Source organism: Prionailurus viverrinus, chromosome C2, assembly GCF_022837055.1.
Source record: "Prionailurus viverrinus isolate Anna chromosome C2, UM_Priviv_1.0, whole genome shotgun sequence".
In the NCBI taxonomy this organism is placed as follows: domain Eukaryota; kingdom Metazoa; phylum Chordata; class Mammalia; order Carnivora; family Felidae; genus Prionailurus; species Prionailurus viverrinus.
The window spans coordinates 22,615,973-22,634,615 of NC_062569.1; the positions used below are offsets into that span (position 1 = coordinate 22,615,973).

Consider the following 18,643-nt stretch of genomic DNA (forward strand, 5'->3'; position numbering starts at 1 on the left):
CCCATGTTTAGGCCCCCACTTCTCTACCTGACAATGACCCCAATACTAAGTGTTGAGAGCAAAATATAGAGGCCTGAAATACTCCTTATCATCTGCCATGCACAGGACAGCCTTCCACAACAAATGATTACCGACCCAATATGTCAACGCCACCAACGTTGAGAAACCCTGCGTTAGAATGCAATTTAGACGTTGTAACAAAACGACCCCCAAATGAAATGATTCAAATAAGATGGGCATGTACGAGCTTCTGTCTGGGGTGGGAGAGGATGGCTCCTTTCATCCTGTTACTCTGCACTCCTCTATGATGTTGAACTTTGCAAACGGTGGAAGCTGGCTTTCCAGCTTTGCCTTAATGTTCTGACCCACAGAAAAAGCCCACTGCTTTGCTGGGGCTGCCCTAACAAAGTGCCACAGACAGGGTGGCTTCAACAGAAATTTATTTTCTCATGGTCTGGAAGCTGAAAATGGAGATCAGGTGCTGACAGGCCTCTCTCATTGGCCTGCAGACAGTGGCCTTCTCTCTGTGTGTTTGCATCACCTTTCCTGTATGCCCGTATCCTTGGTATCTCTTGTTCTTATAAGGACACCAATCATATTGGATTAGGGCCCCACCCTTACGATCTCATTTGACCGTAATCACCTCGTTAAAGGCCACATCTCCAAATACAGTCCCATTGGGGGTTAGGGCTTCAACATATGAGTTTTGAGGATACATAATTTAGTCTGTAACATCATGGGAAAGGAGAAGAAAAATTAAAGGGCACACAATTGTATTTCTTTAAGGATTTTTCCTAAAAGTTGCACAAATCATTCTCTTGCATATCACTGGCCCAAAACTTTGTCACATGTCCAGCCCAACTGCAAAAGAGGCTGGGAAATCTATTCTCTACCTTGGCAACCATGTGCCCAGATAAATCTCAGAAGGCTATGTTACTTTAGGGAAGACTACTAAAGAAAGAGATAAAATTTTAGAAACTGGAAAATGGCAATTTGTTCTAATTTTGATTTAGCATTTCCCCAAAATAATGCCTCTTGGATTCATCCCAACCACCAGGGCCCATGAGATAATGATACTGATTCCTACATAGGACCCAAGCACTGCAGATACTACACCCATCCCTAGAGATCTTCTTTTATTTAGAGAAGAGTCACAAAACTGCAACCACAAGAAAATGCTTCATATTTCCTCAGTGGCAGTTTTGAGCCAGGCAAATTTACTCCCACCTTGAATTATACCATGTGTCTCTTAGTTTGTCTTTAAAAAGGTAGTGAGAAGGGCGCCTGGGTGGCTCCGTCGGGTAAGCGTCCGACTTCGGCTCAGGTCACGATCTCGCGGTCTGTGAGTTCGAGCCCCACGTCGGGCTCTGTGCTGATGGCTCAGAAACTGGAGCCTGCTTCAGATTCTGTGTCTCCCTCTCTTTCTGCCCCTCCCCTGCTCATGCTCTGTCTCTGTCTCAAAAATAAATAAAAACATTGAAAAAACATTTTTTTAAATAAAAACATAAAAAGGTAGTGAGAAAGGCTCTGGGGCCAGTGAACTGGAAGAGAAAAATGCCTATGCTGATGTGCTTTAAATTAACTTCCTTTTCTGCCAGTGAACACCGGATCTCTGTCCTTAATGACTGTGGTTGAGATGTGGTTCTGAAAGGCATACAATTTGGAAAACATCCCCGGATAAGATCATCTATTTATACTATATTAACAACTACCGTATCTAATATATATTTTAAGAATGACCATAGTAAAACTGTAACACACTTTATTTTAACTTATATTCACTCAGTTAATATATTAACATTGAGCAGTCATAATTCTAATGCTAAGTTTTCAAGCAGTTTATGCTGCTAATGGCTAAAACAAGACTATTGCCCGAGTCACTAGCAGAACTTCAGTAACAGCCTGTATTTACATGAAATACCATTAAGCCTTAATGGGAGTTATGAAGTAATTACTGAGTTGGGAGAGGGTGACCCTTCACAACTGCCCAATGAGCACCAGTCTAAGAAAGGCACTCACCGTTCTTCTTGTAGAACATAATTTCTCCTTTGAATTCTGTTTTCTCCTCCAGCGACTTTTCTATTTGAAGCATCAGCTGCTCATTGGTTTCGACTCCAAATAAGAATTTGCAGCTGCAACTCTTCTGCATGACTTCAGTCCGGGCGAATCCAGCCAGCTCACAGAAGCCATCAGAACAGTAGACTATGGGGAACCCCTTGGCCACCTGGGCGTTCGCGAGGATGAAGTTGCTGTCTGTAGAATGACAAGAGGACATTCAGCCACTACACGAGCACGAGGGACTGTTTCATAAATCACAGTTTCAGTAACAAATGAAGAGGACACGGGTTTAGCTTAACCGTGCCTAAAATGCATGTCCTGGTGTGCCAGGGCGGGAAAGAGACTGTCCAAAACAAAATGGCAATGACCAGCAGAAGTATTAAGCTCTGACGTTGGCTTGCATTTTGAAACACACTACAGAGAGAAGTCAGGATTCATTGGTCTGCTTCGAGGCACGTACTCCCTAGTTAGCAGTCATGTAGGGCACTTTTGGGTGTGGCTTTGGGCTCAAATCCTCAACCTGCCACTCAATGTATTGATAAACTTGAACAAGTTATTCACACGCTAAACTTCAGTTTCTTGAGATTTCATTTCCCGAAAAGCAGACCCTGAAGGAGGATGTGAGGGTAAGTCATTTATTTGGCAGGTGATTTCAGGAAGGAAGCAATTGGAGAAATGAGAGAGGGAAGGAAGGAAAGGTAATAAAGAGTAGGAGAAAAGGGTTTTACTGCCATGACAGCTGAGGCTCAATCATACAGACCCTACAAGTGACAGAGGACCACAACTTGGAATTTTCCCACTAAAGGGAGAGAAAGGTGTGTTGTAGGGATTAATGGGAAATGCACCTAAAGTGCTTAGTGAAATGTCTGGCACAATTAAATATTCAATAAAAGCTGTTGAGTATTACACACACCTTTATGGTTACGATGTTAACAAATAAGAATTAAAGGACAATCAAAAATAGCAAAGTGTTAAGTGCTTGAAGATAACTCCTGGAGGACAGTGTGAGAGGCAATATTCAAGGAAGGTTCCTGCCGGATGAATTTTTTTGAGACTTTTTGAGGTTTCGATAGGATACTTATAAGCAAAAAGAGGCAAATTAAAGATGGGCTGTAAGATAAGGCATTTTATAAAATCTGATGGTTGGTGACTCTAGGTTCAGAATGAATTAGAAACTATTATTAAATCATTCATTCATTTTCTCATGAAACCAATATTGGACAGTATATCAGACAATATTAGAGGCTGGGATTTTTTAAAATAATACAAGAAAAAATGGAAAGAATTCCAGCATAATGTCTTAAATGACAAAATCAAGATTCAATATAATATGCTATCAGATGAACTATTTGTCTGAAAATATAGAAACACAAACAAGTATATGTATATCTACATATGAAATGTTTTTGCGTACCTAAACCTCAATGGAATGACTTGGTAACCGTAGATGTCTTTAGAGAGAGTAACTTTGGGCAAAAGTGGTAGGCACACTTATTTTTATCATATACCCACTGTACCCTTTGATTTTGATATGCTATGCTTTATATATTGCCTATTCAAAAACCACTATGTTTAAACAAGGTTTGCAACAGACAGCCTATCTTGCATGCCATGAGAAGGCAGGAACCCCAGCTACTTCTCAATGGCCAGCGGGACAAGCACTGAAGATCTATTCCATGGGCTTCCTTGTGGCCTTTTAAACATCTGTTTCGTGTTTCCATAGTCCACTATCAGCTGGCAGAACCGAATCCACTCTATCCAGCTTTGCTCCAATCAGCCCCTAAGCCCAGAGTACAAATTCTAGTGCTAACATCTGCATCCTGCCTGGGCTGGGCTGGTTCCTCTACCCTCCCACTCACCCTCCCCGATGTGGAGAAAAGCCAGAGCTAAAGACCTGCGCTGGGAAGCCTTCAGTGGCACCTTATTTTGAAGCCATGGGAGTGAATTAAATTATCCCAGACTAAAATTTAATTCTCTCATACCTTGCAGAAGCATTTATCGACCATGTACTACATGTTGGACTTTGTTCCAGGTGTAGAGATAAAAAGTTTATTGGATGCAGTCTCCACCCTTAAAGATCAGTTAATGAACCTGCAGGAGTTCCCAGCTAGGTCCAGAGGTGGGCACCCTCCTACCAGGCTATGGTCTTCACCTTACCAACTCTACACAGCTCCTGGTCACTCTCTAACCATAGTGTCTCTTTCTGTCTCCATTAGAGAACTTTGGCTGAGAAATTGTTTAGAAAATGTAAATATGGGGGCACCTGGGTGGCTCAGTCGGTTAAGCATCTGATTTGGGCTCAGGTCATGTTTTCATGGTTCATGGGTTTGAGCCCCATATCAAGCCCCACATCAGGCTCTGCGCTGACAGTGTGGAACCTGCTTGGGATTTTCGCTCTGTCCTCTCTCTCTCTCTCTGTCCTTCCACCACTCATCCTTTCTCTCTCTCTCTCTAAAAATAAATAAACTTTAAAAAAAGAAATTATGTTAAATTAAAAAAATGTAAATACACAGCATTGCCAAAGCACTCAAACATCCTAAAACAGCTTTTAATGCACTTTCAGAAGCCATTTTTCAGTTGCCCGCTGACGTGTTTATTGACTTTCTACTGTATGCCAGGCGACTGGATTCTACCGCATGGCAGATCTTAGGAGGAGGTGATGCTGGGTGTTAAAAGATGAAGAAGGTATAATCTATAGCTCTAGATTCTAACAATTTAATTGAAGAAATGCGTGAATACCAATAACATTAAAACAGAGCCTATGATTAGTACCAAATCAATGGTACTCAGATAATAAGTACTACCAGAGTTGACAGATTAAAGATTCCAAGCTTTGAAAATGGTTAGCTTAGAATAAGAAATAGGCAGAAATGATTTATCAAAAGTCTTGCAAGTTCAGAAGCAGACGCCTGGATGAAATGGTCTCAGGATGGAGAAAGAGTAATTGAAGACAGAGAGAGAATAAACAACACTACATTTTATCCTAACGTCCAGTTTCCCTGTTATTTAAAGGGTTACAATAGCTTTCTTCTGTTAGTATTTGATGAGGGAGCATAGGGCAGCTGAGGGCAAAACACAGGCTGGCACACCCCCCCACCCAAGCGGGATCTGTGTGATATTCCTCCGATGCTCCTGGCTACCCAAGAACAAGGGAAAGGGGTTTAAGTGCTTGCCACGGTGATGTGGGAAACCAAGGCAAATGCAAAATTAAATTCCCTTACTGCCTAGAGCCCACTGACAACTCCTTGAAACCAGCAGAGTGACCTCCCTCTAGGAGCTCATCTGCCTTGATGATGATGACACTTTGCTAGGGGCAAAAGGGAATCTTGAGTTCACGTTATCCTGACCATGCCCCCGCCCCAGGAACCTGTAAGTCTAATTTAACCTAGAAACATTCCTTTGGAAACTTCCTTTATCTCAACTCCCCCAAGATATACGCTGGCAATCATACTCCGAGCTTATGACCCCCACCCCATATTCATCCGAAGGGACTCATGACTGAGGTCTTATTAAATGGTAGTAAGTGGCATTTCCCTAGCAATAGCTAGCCCCTCAAGATCCTGGAAACCTTGCTGACGCTCTGCCAGCCTGAGACTATGTAATGAGTGGCCTGCCACGATCCAGTGCATGCAGCAGCTCTTCTGCCCACAGGTCCTGACCCAGGCTTTAATAAAACCACCTTTTTGCCCCAGGGATGTCTTCCAGAATTCTTTCTCGGCCATCAGATCCGAACCACCACACCATCACCCCAAAACTTCATCAGTATCTATCTGCTATACCCTTTCTCATCTTTCCATTTCCAGCCCTTCTAGAGACCTATTGTGGTTGTGTCTTGCGCATGGCATGTATTTAAATCTTTTAAAAGTACAATATGAGGATACTTTGATCAACCCAAGATTAATAAATTTACTTTTTATCATTATTACTATCTTACTTTTTTTTTAACCAACCTAATTTGTGCTTTTCTTCACTGTGTTCTTTTGACTTTTCCATTCTTACAGATTAAGAAATGTAACTTACCTAAAAAATTACATAACAATATTTAACATCGGCAATGAACGCCCATAGATCATACATCCAGCAAAAACCCCTGTGGGTACCGCACAGACTGTATTTCCCTCCTTCCCCAAAGAAGAAACCCCAAATTTGAATTTTTGTAATACCCATTCCCATTCCTACAGTTTTTACCGCTTACATATGTACCCTCAGACAACATACTCCAATTTTTTTCTGACTTTATGGCATACATGATAGTATTTCATTCTACACATTTCTTAGTGACTTGGTTCTTTTATTAATGTCCTTAGCATCCTTACAATTGTTTACGTAAGAAAAGACCAGTTTCGCAAGCTACAATAAGCTTTTGAAAAAGGCTGCTAAAGGCTTCACCAAATTGCCCGTGTGTTTCAATTAAGGATTATAGTGTGTTTGGGGTATTGAATTCTTCCTGCAAATATACTGCAAAAACAAAGCAAAAAAATAGTCATGTATCTGGCCTTTTCTGTTTATATTTAGCACTTGTCCTCGATATGTAATTGCATTTCAATTCCAAAGAGAATTTAGTGGCAGTCAGTGCCTCATAAAGCTTAGCGTACTAGCTACATGAATAGCCCTTCTGTTTGGGAAAGAGTAGCTCCTTTTACCCTGCTATCTACTTGGAAACATATGCTTTTCTGAATCCCAGTCCTGGAATTTCCAAAGAAACATGGCATTGACTTTAGAATTATGTAAAACAAAGCCATTGCCATAATAATTATGAATCCATCATGGATATATCACTATCCCTACATATGCTAAGAGTATTTAACCTTTTGAGGAATCAATTATGCATATGTGATATGCATCTAAATGCCACGCAGCTTTTTCCTGCTTGTTTCTAGGTCATCCTTTTGTGCACATTCAGTTTTGAAGCCAGTAAACAGTAGGATCTAAATGTGTTTCTACTTTAGACAGTTGATTATTTTTCTAAAGGCTTCCTTAGCAAAACGCTTTCGTAGATCATCAGAGGGAATCTCAGTATTGGGAAAGACCCAGGTCCTTTGGGCTGACTTCTAATACACAGCACCACTTTCCCACTCGAATGGTGACGTACTATTCATTGTCAACTTCTAGGCACTAAGGGAATGGAAGAAGAAATGGAAAGGTATCGAAGAAAAAAAAGAAGAGAAGGCAAATGTCCATCAACATCTAACTCATTTCATCCTTGTACTGGTCCCACTTCTCCTGTGAGAACACTGAAGCCTGGAGAACTTTAGCTTCCTGCCCAAGGTGGGAAGCTAAGGATTAAAACTTGTTCTCAATGATAGACTCCATTCAATACACCTTGTATTCCCTCTGTAAAGAAGTGACTTGTTCTCTACTTCCAGCCGGAATGGGTTAATTCTAGAAAAACAACTCTAGAAAATAGGGTAAAGTTAATTCTAGAAAATGGGTTATTCTAGAAAATTTTTACCTTTTCTGCTCAGAAACAGCCCAAATCAGCAGCCCAAACGCTGCTGCACAGCCCAAATCAGCAGCGTTTTCTCTACAGAGATCATTTATTAGAAGTTCATTAACATGTATCAACTCATAAACCAACCAACCAACCAACTAACCAACAAATAAATAAATAATATCAAGTTCAGCTTTGAAAATAAGTTCATTGATGACCTCTCTTAAACCAGTCGGAGTCTCTCAGCAACCTCTGTGTCACCTCATTACCTCCAGAAAGTCAAGAGTTCAAAAGTAACACAGCAACTTTCTTGGTTCCAAAATATTTTGCACACACCCACTCCAGAGGCTTGAAGGAGGCAAAGAAAGGTAGCTACAATTCAAAAGATCAGGGTTCTGATCTCCTCATGCCCTTTCCGTGTAGATCAGAGTACTTCTAAAATTCTTCCATTAAAATATCCCTCCGTCAGCTGAAGCCATAAATTTGCATTCCAAGGGACCTGGAAGCAGAGACCTAAGCTCAATATTGTTTTGAAATCTCATGTTTGGTAAAAATCTATCGGAATTTTGTATTCTCCTGCGTTGTCTGTTCATGTTTGAGTGTTTCTGATTTGTTTTGATATGGGCCTGCCCAATTTTTAACTCAGCTGGAACTTCAGGAAGGTGTGCTCTTTGCTTTCTGTGACTTAGCACACTACTTAGCATGTACCACATAGCACACCTCAACATAACCTAGGCATAAGGATCACGACGCAAGATAGACGAGTGCATGATCAAGGGGATTAGGCAGATCCAAATCCATCTGTCCCCTGGAATCATTCAAACCAAAGGGGTCAGTGACACACACTAACTTGGCCTCAAGGAGGAATCCATATTCCTCTGGCTCTTTCTGCCAATCCCATAGAAATTGAGATTTTTGATGGTCCAGGTCTTTATTTCTGAAACGTGCCTCTGGTATTGGTCCTCTCCTAAAACCAAACCTTGCACCATGTGAACAAGTATTCATAAAAACATACTCTGCGGCCACAGTAGACGGGCAAATTTGAATCCTCTAGCGCTCACATTCTTGCAGAAAATAAGAAACGAACACGAACTTTTAATCTTCTTTTAGGAGCCGCCCATGTTTTCTGAGTAACATTCACATACAGGTCCAAGAAAGATAATGTCCGTACCCCTTGTGATACTGATCACGGTCATCTCTAGAGAATACTTTATTCAGGCAGATAGAATGTGAATGTCTCTGACTTTAAAATATTTAGGCCATCTCTGTACTTTATATTGATTTTGGGGAACTTAATTGTATCATTTCCAAGTATGATGGCATCTTTATTAGATAGATGATACTGGCTGCAAGCTAAAATCCTCAGTGTGCCTCGTACCCAAATTTAGGAGGTTGTTTGGATTTGAGGACTTTTCTAACCTTATAAAAAAAAAGGCAGATAAAAAATTTGCCAAGAGGGATTCTCATAGTCCTCTCGATTTACGCCTCACCTAGTGCCAGGCTTCAAATGGTCATATTGACGATTTTCATCGTTCATTTATGATTTGATTTTTAACAAACTGTATAAATTATCACTACAGACAGACAAAAATTAGAAGAAAACTGTCACAAAGCAAAGCTCCGAGCTGGAATTCTACGGCTGAAGTTGTAACAGAAAGCAGTAAGCTGTATCAGTGTTTGAGAATATCTTGCTCCTTTCAGTCCAATAAACAAACACAGGAGAAATATAAACAAGTGTGCTTCTCCATTTTGCCGCTGGGAGTGCGGTCCGAGGCCAGCAATATCAGGCTCAGCTGAGAACTTCTTGGAAATGTGGACTCTTAAGACTGCCCCCACCCCCCTAAATCAGAATCTGTATTTTACCAACATTCATATGCATATTAAAGGGTGAGAAACTCCTTTAGAATATCACTGGAAAGATCTACAATGGTGGCTCAGGATAAAAACAAGAAAAAAAAAGTTTTTCATTGTATACCTTTTTACGTTTTGAATTTTGTCCCATATGCACGTAACACCTATTCAAAAAATTTTCTTCTTAAAGTTTATTTCACCATTCACCTAAATGGCTGAATAAAAATAACTTGGATGAAAACAAATAGCAATCTTGATGAAGTTAAAAATATAAGCAAATTTTTAAGTTCCCAATAAAGATAAAAGCTCATTAAGACAAATGCATGTTAAGCAAATTTAGTACACTCTTTTTTTTTAATGTTTATTTATTTTGAGAGAGAGAGAGAGCAAGCAAGCAAGGGAGGTGCAGAGAGAGAGGGAGGGAGAGAAAATCTCAAGCAGGCTCTGCACTGTCAGCACGGAGCGAGATGTGGGGCTCCAACCCGGGAAAAGTGAGATCATGACCTGAGCCAAAACCAAGAGTCAGACACTTAACCAACTGAGCTACCCAGGCGTCCCAAGTACACTCTTTATCATTACCTGGTAATAGTGAAATCACTTAGTTTTGCAAATTCCACTTTTTCAGGGGTGTGAGCTTCAGTATTGAGCTAATTCTTCTCAGGCATACTATCTCGTAAGAGTTTAGGAAACATGGGGCACTTGGGTGGCTCAGGTGGTTAAGCATCCGACTTTTTAAAAAAAAATTTTAGTGCTTTTATTTATTTTTGAGAGAGACAGAGACAGAGCATTAGCAGGGGAGAGGCAGAGAGAGAGGGCGACACAGAATCTGAAGCAGGTTCCAGGCTCTGAGCTGTCAGTGCAGAGCCAAAGTCAGGACTCGATCCCACAAACCAAGAGATCATAACCTGAGCCAAAGTCGGACATTTAACCAACTGAGCCACCCAGGCGCCTGGAGAGTCTGACTCTTGATTTCAGCTCTGGTCATGCATGTTCCCAAGGGCTCTGTGTTGACCTTGGAGCCTGCTTGTGATTCTCTCTCTCTCTCTCTCTCTCCTTCTCCAGCTTGTGCTTTCTCTCTCTCTAAAATAAAAAAACTAAGTTAAATTAAAAAAAAAAAAGAGCTCAGGAAATGAGTTTAATCTTGAAAAAGAATGATTTTGACTTATGACAGGGTGACAGTACCTATGGAAAGTAAAATGAATGAGGGAAAAACTTCAGAAATCTCAAAGATAATAATAAAATGTGTTTCATACTTTATCCACAATCAACTTCCTATAAACACTTTTGAAATAATACTAAAATGTGCCCTACTTTTCTGTAGCTCTTGTCTTCTAGAGTTAACCTTTTAGACAAAATGGTCTTTTCACATCATCTGTTTACTTAAAAAAAAATAGTATTTATACTTGTCATAGAGGATGTACACGTCAAAGGATAAGGGCTTGGTTTATTTATTAATGTAGTCACAACCTCTAGAACAGTATCTGGGATTTTATTAGATGCTCAACGATTTTTAAACAAATGAGTGGAATAAACTTGTTAACCTATAAATTTTTATTAACGCACCCCAAGTGAAGACAATGTTTTTTAGCTCTATTATTTTCACATTTAGCAGAGATCTTTTATAACTAGCATCTTTGTTTTAAAGATAAAATAAAGATGAAGATAAAGATAAAACAAAGATAAATATCTGGTTTTAAAGATAAACCCTAATGCTGTGGGAAACAAAGGCAGAAGGAAATGGCAGATAAAATTAAATTTCCTTAAACCTGCAGCCCAGTGACAAATACTTGAGGCAGGCCTAGTAAAACGTGTCTCCAGGAACTCCTTGCTGTCTTAATGCTAATTCTTTGCTAGAGGGAAAAACAACCTTGGCTTGACAATAGCATCCTGGGAGTCTTCTTTAGCATATGAAAATCTCACTGGAAACTTCCCCTGGACTTTACCACACCCCCAACCCCATAGTATAAAACCAGTCTCTCCTCGTGGTCCCCAGGGCAGCTATTCCTGCCCACGGCTACTCTCCCAGTGTTTGAATAAAATCACCTTTTTGCACCAAAGACATTGTCAAGAATTCCTTCTTGGTCGTCAGCTCCAACCCCCCCATCACCCCAAAAACCTCATCACCTAATAGCTCATCCCGTTTTTCATCCTGACATGCTACTTTTAATAAAGTCTTTGTTAAGCAGAAATAGAAAACTTTATTTTCTATTAGAAAATCAATTAAGTAGAAACAGGTTAAATAATGTTAAACAGTGCCCTTTCTCCAAAATGCAAAATGAAAAAATTATGAGGCACTTCTTAGTAAAGAAAACTACCGTATGAACAGCACGAATCAAGCATTTTGGACTCGTTAGGGATTATTTAGGGTCATTAAGAAGCTACTTTGTAATTTTCTGATCCAGGATGCTACATCTTGGCCACTACCTTAGTGGGCCTAGTGAAGAGAAGTAGGTAGGATGTAAATATCTCTTCATTTGCATAGCTGTATCCCTTCATTTGCATATTTATAATTCCTGCCCCACCCTAATTCCCTCCCCTAAATTAAATATGAACCATGGATGAGCCCTCCTGGGAAAGACCAGGTTTTTTTTCCTGCTTTTGCAAAGAGCAAGGGAAGAGAAAGCTTAGTGTTCACTTTACGCTTTCCCCCGTTCCAACATACACGACTGGATGATACTACAATCCAACTCCCCCAGAGGAACGGGAAGGCAGAGTTAGATGAAAAAGGGCAGGGAAGGTTTTGTGCCTTGGCAATCGTAGGGCCTGGATTTTCTGGCCCAGGTCTCATTTAGTATAATATTATTCTCTTAAATAAATGTAACTTACCAAGTATGTAACTAACTGTGGTTTAAATTTTATACCTTCGTAAAAGTTTTCTTAGTAGTTTATTTAAAGACAAAGTAAGACCACGCGACAATATTTTTGCTCTGACAGACTTATTTATTTTGGTATCTTATTTGTCCTACTGAAAGGCAGATTACATGGAACCTAGCAAGTGAAACCGGCCATGTTCTATGAATACCCAGATTCCCGAAATATTTAATGTAACGTGTCCCCTGGTTATCCTCTAGCACAGCCTAGAGTTCCATACAATTATGGTTAACTCAAAGAATATTTCCTTTTAATTTCAAACAGGCTGGAACAGGATCTTTACTTCAAACATACTTTTGAAAAGTGATTAATTCAACCAAAATGTATTATATTTTTACACTTAAATTTGATTTTTAAAATTTGATTTGAAGACAACTTATATAAATTAGTGTGCCCAGTGCTGCAGAATGGACTGACTTTTCTCTCCCCATTTATGCTTTGCTTACATTCTGTGGAAGCTAATGCAATTCCAATGTTTTTCATAATTTGGTAGCATTTTCCAGAACCTCATCTGTCCACTGCATAATCTTCTCTGCTTCGCAGTACTCATGTTAGATTAAACAGAAAAGATGAGTGGTTTTGCAAGAGATAATTGTAAGTTAAATAGCAGGAAACACAAGAATAAACTAATTTGATAGTTACAGATATTCCATGGCTGTAATATTAGTGTTTTTATTCTAGTGTCTTTATAATAAGGCAGAGAGAGTGCAAAACTGTAATGAAGGTGATACTGCTCGAGACCGGACTGAGAATTTGTAGGGGAGGTGAAGGGCCAGGAACAATGGCAAAAATGGACAAACCAACACCAAACGTGTTGTTCAACCAAAGGTGAATGTTGCCTCTGCTTTGGAAAACAGGACTAGAAAGGAGGCAGCCAAATAACCTAGACAGGCAGAAATAAAGCGGAGAATAGCTACTGTTTAGTAAGCAGCTGTGATGTGCCAGGCGCTCAGGTCAGCATTTTGCATTTTAAATTTCTGGCCCTCACAACAGCATCTTACTGTGTCATTATAGATGTAGGGACTTTGGCTCAGAAAGGCTTAATAACCTAACAACGTTCCACAGCAAGTTAAAATATCCTTAGGGCTACAATAGTCCTAATCTCAGCAGATGACAGGCAGAGGGAGTAGAGCTAGGATCTCAATAGGGGTTCCTTGTCACCAAGTCAAGTGCTTCTCCAAATACAGTCCTGGTCCACCTCCACTGGGTTTTCTTGTTTGCTTATTAAGGTTGCAGTTTCTCCAGGCCTCTCCTCAGGTCTGTTAAATTAGAATCTCCAAGCTATGGGAGCCTGGAATCTCCACTTTAAACCAAATCACTAGGTAGTACATGTTACACAAAAAATGTCCTAATGGAAGGAGATCCTGATTATATACCCTAGCCCCAATTTGGGAAGGTGGTATCCCCTTTGTAGATGAGAACATACTCAATTTCTAAGGTGTGGGAAGATTCCATCCTAGATAATAACCCCTTTGATTTTTGTGGTTTTCTATAATTCCTAGAGAGACTTTCAATAATTAGCTCAGTGCACAGGACTGTAGAAGCTCAAAGTTTGGGGGGATTATGAAAGCCAATATATAATCTAATGCCCAATCTATAATCCTTTCATCCTCCTCTACACTAATCTGTCTTGTGGTTGCACAATACCCTAGTGACGGGGACTCACTATTATTTTCTATCATCGTAGCTTTTTTTTTTCCTGTAGGACTGAGTATTACCACTGTTAATGATATTTCAACACATTAATTTATTTATGATTTGTTAGTCCTCACACCCAAGCCCTGTATGCACAAAACCACAAACAGACACTAAACTGTAAACTCCATAAAGAAATGGTCTGTCTTGTTGTATATCCTATCCTCAAACATGAGAGTGTGTATTTTTTTTCCTATGGGAATATTATCTAAGGCATATGCACACACACACACACACACACACACACACACACACATTCACATTTCATCCCTCCGTGAATGGTATCAGTACGTCTGAGTTCTGCTGTTTTGACACTATGGTGGCCACCTAACTATCAACAGAGAAAACTGTTTTTTCATAAGGAAACTAATTTCTATTGATGTTTAGATTTCAGGTGAAGCACCTTTTAGACATAAGTCATGAAGAGGTATCAATATGGAGTTTAACATATCCAGTGGACAATTTACACTTTAAATGAACATGGTCTACATGCCAGATATCTTAGAATTGGATTCTAGCTCTCTCAGTAATAAGCTGTGTGACTGCACCCAAGTCATCTCCCCTTTCTGGGTCTGACGTATCTTATATAGAAAGTGAGGGAGTTTGGGGCGCCTGGGTGGCGCAGTCGGTTAAGCGTCCGACTTCAGCCAGGTCACGATCTCGCGGTCTGGGAGTTCGAGCCCCGCGTCAGGCTCTGGGCTGATGCCTCAGAGCCTGGAGCCAGTTTCCGATTCTGTGTCTCCCTCTCTCTCTGCCCCTCCCCCGTTCATGCTCTGTCTCTCTCTGTCCCAAAAATAAATAAACGTTGAAAAAAAAAAAAATTTAAAAAAAAAAAGAAAGTGAGGGAGTTTATGTTCAAGACCTTTCCACCTCAGACATATGGTGGTTCAATAAATTATAGGCATAGAAATACGTGTCAACATAGACTAGAACTTAATGATTGTAATGAAGGATTTAAAACACTACATACAATTTTAACCTTATGAATCACAGATGGAGGGATGGAAGGAAGGAGAGAAGGAAGGAAGGGAGGAAGGAAGGAAGGAAGGAAGGAAGACAGGCAGAGAAGGTGGGAGGAAATTTGAGTCAGATGGAAACAAATGCTATGAAAGCAAAATACAGCAAAGTGGGAAAATTAGTAATGGTGAGGGAGAACTTTTTTCATTAGTGTAATTAGCATTATCAGGAAAATCTTCTCTGATAAAGTAACATTTGAAGAGACACCTTAGGGAAATGAGGGGTGATCCATGTAGATACCTAAAGGAAGTATCTCCAGGGAGAAGAAAGAACACATTCAAAGGCATGAAGATGGGAGCATGCTTGATATGTTTGTGGAATAGCAAATACAGTCCATAGGGATGGAACATAGTGATTAAAGGGAACCTTGGTGGAGATGAGGTCACAGAGGCAGTGTGGGAGAGCTTTCCAGATCATTCAAGGATACTAAGACTTGGTAAGGGCTCTAGATTTTGTTGAGTGTAATGAGACGGCCTGGGTTCAAGTCAAGAGGTTACTACCCTGACTTCTATAATGAAAGGCCCACTCTGGCTATTTTGTTTAGAATAGACTGTAGGAGAACATGGGCCAGACTGAGAAGACAAGTCAGAGGCTACCCCAAGAATCCATCTAAAAAGAGGTGATTCTACCACGGTGGTAGCAATGGAGATGGTGAGAAGTGGCCAGACCTGGCATCTTTAGAAGGAGTAACTGAAAGCATTTACCAGTGGATTCAATTGCAATGGGAAAGGAAAAAAAGGAATCAAGAAATGATGACAGCGGTTTTGTTTAGAAACTAGAAGGGTAGAAGTACATTTTACGAGATGGGAAAAAAGGAGCCCTGCAGATTTGAGAGATTTCAAGAGTTTGGTCTTACATACGCTAAATTTAAGAAGCCCATTACGCATCCCAGAGATGGAAGTAGGCAGTTGAATAAATGAGTCTGAAGTTTAAGGATGATATCAATGCCGAAGATATAAATATGGACTTGGAAGGAATTAGATCATTTAGGAAGTGAGTATAAATGGAGCAAAGATGAGGTCTGAATACTAAGTACAGGAGATATCAACATTTAAAGGTTAGAGAAACCATCAAACAAGAGGGAGAAAGAGTGGCCAGTAAGGAAGAAGGAGAACCAAGAAGGAGGTCATGCAACCAGGGGAAACTAATCACAGGTTTCCAAGTCAGTGCTAAGTATATTTTATGTTTTAAAAATGATTTGTAGTATAGATTTTAAAATTAATCAATTTAATCATGTCTTGAATCAGGAGACACTGGAGAAGATGCTCACTGTCACATTGTACACAATCTGCTTAAAAGAATGACCATAAAGATACCAGCAGGACTTCTCTACTTCTTTCCCTGCTTTGGTTAAGTGCAGAGATGGGAAGTGAGATGCGGTGCTGGATACATCAGTGAGTCTTTCTGCAAAAGTATGATTACTTTTAGTTCAGATGAATTTCTTTTTATTATAAAAGCATGTTTATGATCAAACTAATTGAGCCATACTACAAAGCATTAGGAAACCAGAGAAGAATTAAACATATTACTCATCATTCAACCTTCTCAGTTACTGGTAGTAAGTGTAAACTAGCTTTTGAAACTTTTTGCCATTCCCATATTAAACAATCATGAATAATCATAAAACAGTAAAACTGGCTTTTTTTTTTTCCCCACTTGTCATCATGCGGCCAGGTTAGTACGTTCTGTCCGGTGAGACATTTGGTTAAGTCAGTTTTGAAGCTATCCAGTCAGATGTTTTCCTTTCCATTAAGAAGCGTTATGAAAAGAGAAACACTCTTCCCTTCCAAGCCACTGTGCCTTCTACCTTCTCTTCCTCCTCATTCCTGCCTTGGAGTTTACTTGTGGTACCTAGAGCTACCGTCGTCATTTTGAGAGCTTGAGACAGCTTTTCTGGATATGGCAGAACTAAAGGATTGGAAAATGCCTGGAAATTTTATAACATCTCTGAATAGCAAAACTACCACCAGTATTATATTTAAAGTAAACGTAGATAAAGCACGTAAGGATGGATGTACTTATTGTCATTTTGTTATATGTTTTCTGGCTGTTTCTTTCTCCTCCTCTGCTTTATTTTGTGGTATGCTTCGATTCTCTTCTTTCTCTGTTGTGTATTTACACTGGTTTTTGCTTTGTGGTTACCATTAGGCTCACCAAATGTTTGCAGTAATACTTTTTTTTTTAATTGCTGTTGTTGTTTTGTTGTTCACCCCCTTCACCCACTTCTCCACAACGCCCCTCCCCCCTCCCTGCTCTGGCAATCACTAATCTATTCTCTGTATCTATAAACTTCATTTTTTTGTTATTGTTTTCTTTAGGGGGCGATGCTTTAGATTCTACATACAAGAGAGATCATATGGTATTTGTCTTTCTCTGTCTGACCTATTTCATTTAGCATAATGTCCTTGAGGTCCATCCATGTTGTTGCAAATGACAAGATTTCATTCTTTGTTATGGCTAAAAAGTATACCACAACCTCTCTACCTATTCATCCATCAATGGACACGGGTTACTTTCCTATCTTGGCTTTTGTAAACAATGCTGAAATGAACATAAACATGCACATACTATTTTGAGTTAGCATTTTTGTTTTCCTCAGATAAATACCCAGAAGTGGAATCGCTGGATCTTATGGTAGTTCTACTTTGAATTTTTTAAGGAACCTTCATACAGTTGTCCATACTGGCTGCACCAATTCACATTCCCACCAATCGTGTACGAGGGTTCTCTTTTCTCCACATCTTTGTTAACACTCTTTAAATCTTGTCTTTTTGATACCAGCCATTCTGGCAGATGTGAAGTGATATCTTTTTGTGGTTTTGATTTGCATTTCCCAGAAGACTAATGCTGTTGAACGTTTTTTCATGTAACTATTGACTATCTGTATCTTGTTAGGAAAAATGTCTCTTCAGATCTTTTGCCTGGTGTTTAATTAGATTATTTTTTTTGTTTGCTTGTGTGTTTACTTTGCTGTTGAGTTGTATGAATCCTTTAGATATTTTGGATATTAGCCCCTTATCAGATAAATGACTTGCAAATATTTTCTTCCATTCAGTATGTTGCCTTTTCACTTTGTGGATGGTTTCCTTTGCTGTTCAGGAAGTTTAGTTTAATATAATCCTACTTGTTTATTTTTGCTTTTGTTGCTTTTTCTTTTGATGTCAGACTCAAAAAAATCATCTCCAAGACCTATGCCAAGAAGCTTACCACCAATATTTTCTTCCAAGAAAATATTATGGTTTCAGGTCTTACGTTCAAGTCTTTAATCCATTTGGGGTCAGTTTTTTTTTTTTTTAAATTTTTTTTTTTTTAATTTTTTTTTCAATGTTTATTTATTTTTGGGACAGAGAAAGACAGAGCATGAACGGGGGGGGGGGGGGGGCAGAGAGAGAGGGAGACACAGAATCGGAAACAGGCTCCAGGCTCTGAGCCATCAGCCCAGAGCCCGACGCGGGGCTCGAACTCAAGGACCGCGAGATCGTGACCTGGCTGAAGTCGGACGCTTAACCGACTGCGCCACCCAGGCGCCCCTTTAATTTTTTTTTCAACGTTTTTAATTTATTTTTGGGACAGAGAGAGACAGAGCATGAACGGGGGAGGGGCAGAGAGAGAGGGAGACACAGAATCGGAAACAGGCTCCAGGCTCTGAGCCATCAGCCCAGAGCCCGACGCGGGGCTCGAACTCACGGACCGCGAGATCTTGACCTGGCTGAAGTTGGA

The 18,643-nt window shown here is 40.0% G+C and overlaps 1 protein-coding gene across 1 annotated transcript in view; it reads right to left on the reverse strand.

Moving 5' to 3' along the window:
* Positions 1-18,643, reverse strand: part of KCNH8 (potassium voltage-gated channel subfamily H member 8) — a 354,043-nt gene that overhangs the window by 233,484 nt on the left and 101,916 nt on the right. The window contains exon 2 of the mRNA XM_047875370.1: positions 2,020-2,253. Within this exon, the coding sequence (XP_047731326.1) occupies positions 2,020-2,253 (234 nt within the window). The remainder of the gene's footprint in view (positions 1-2,019; positions 2,254-18,643) is intronic.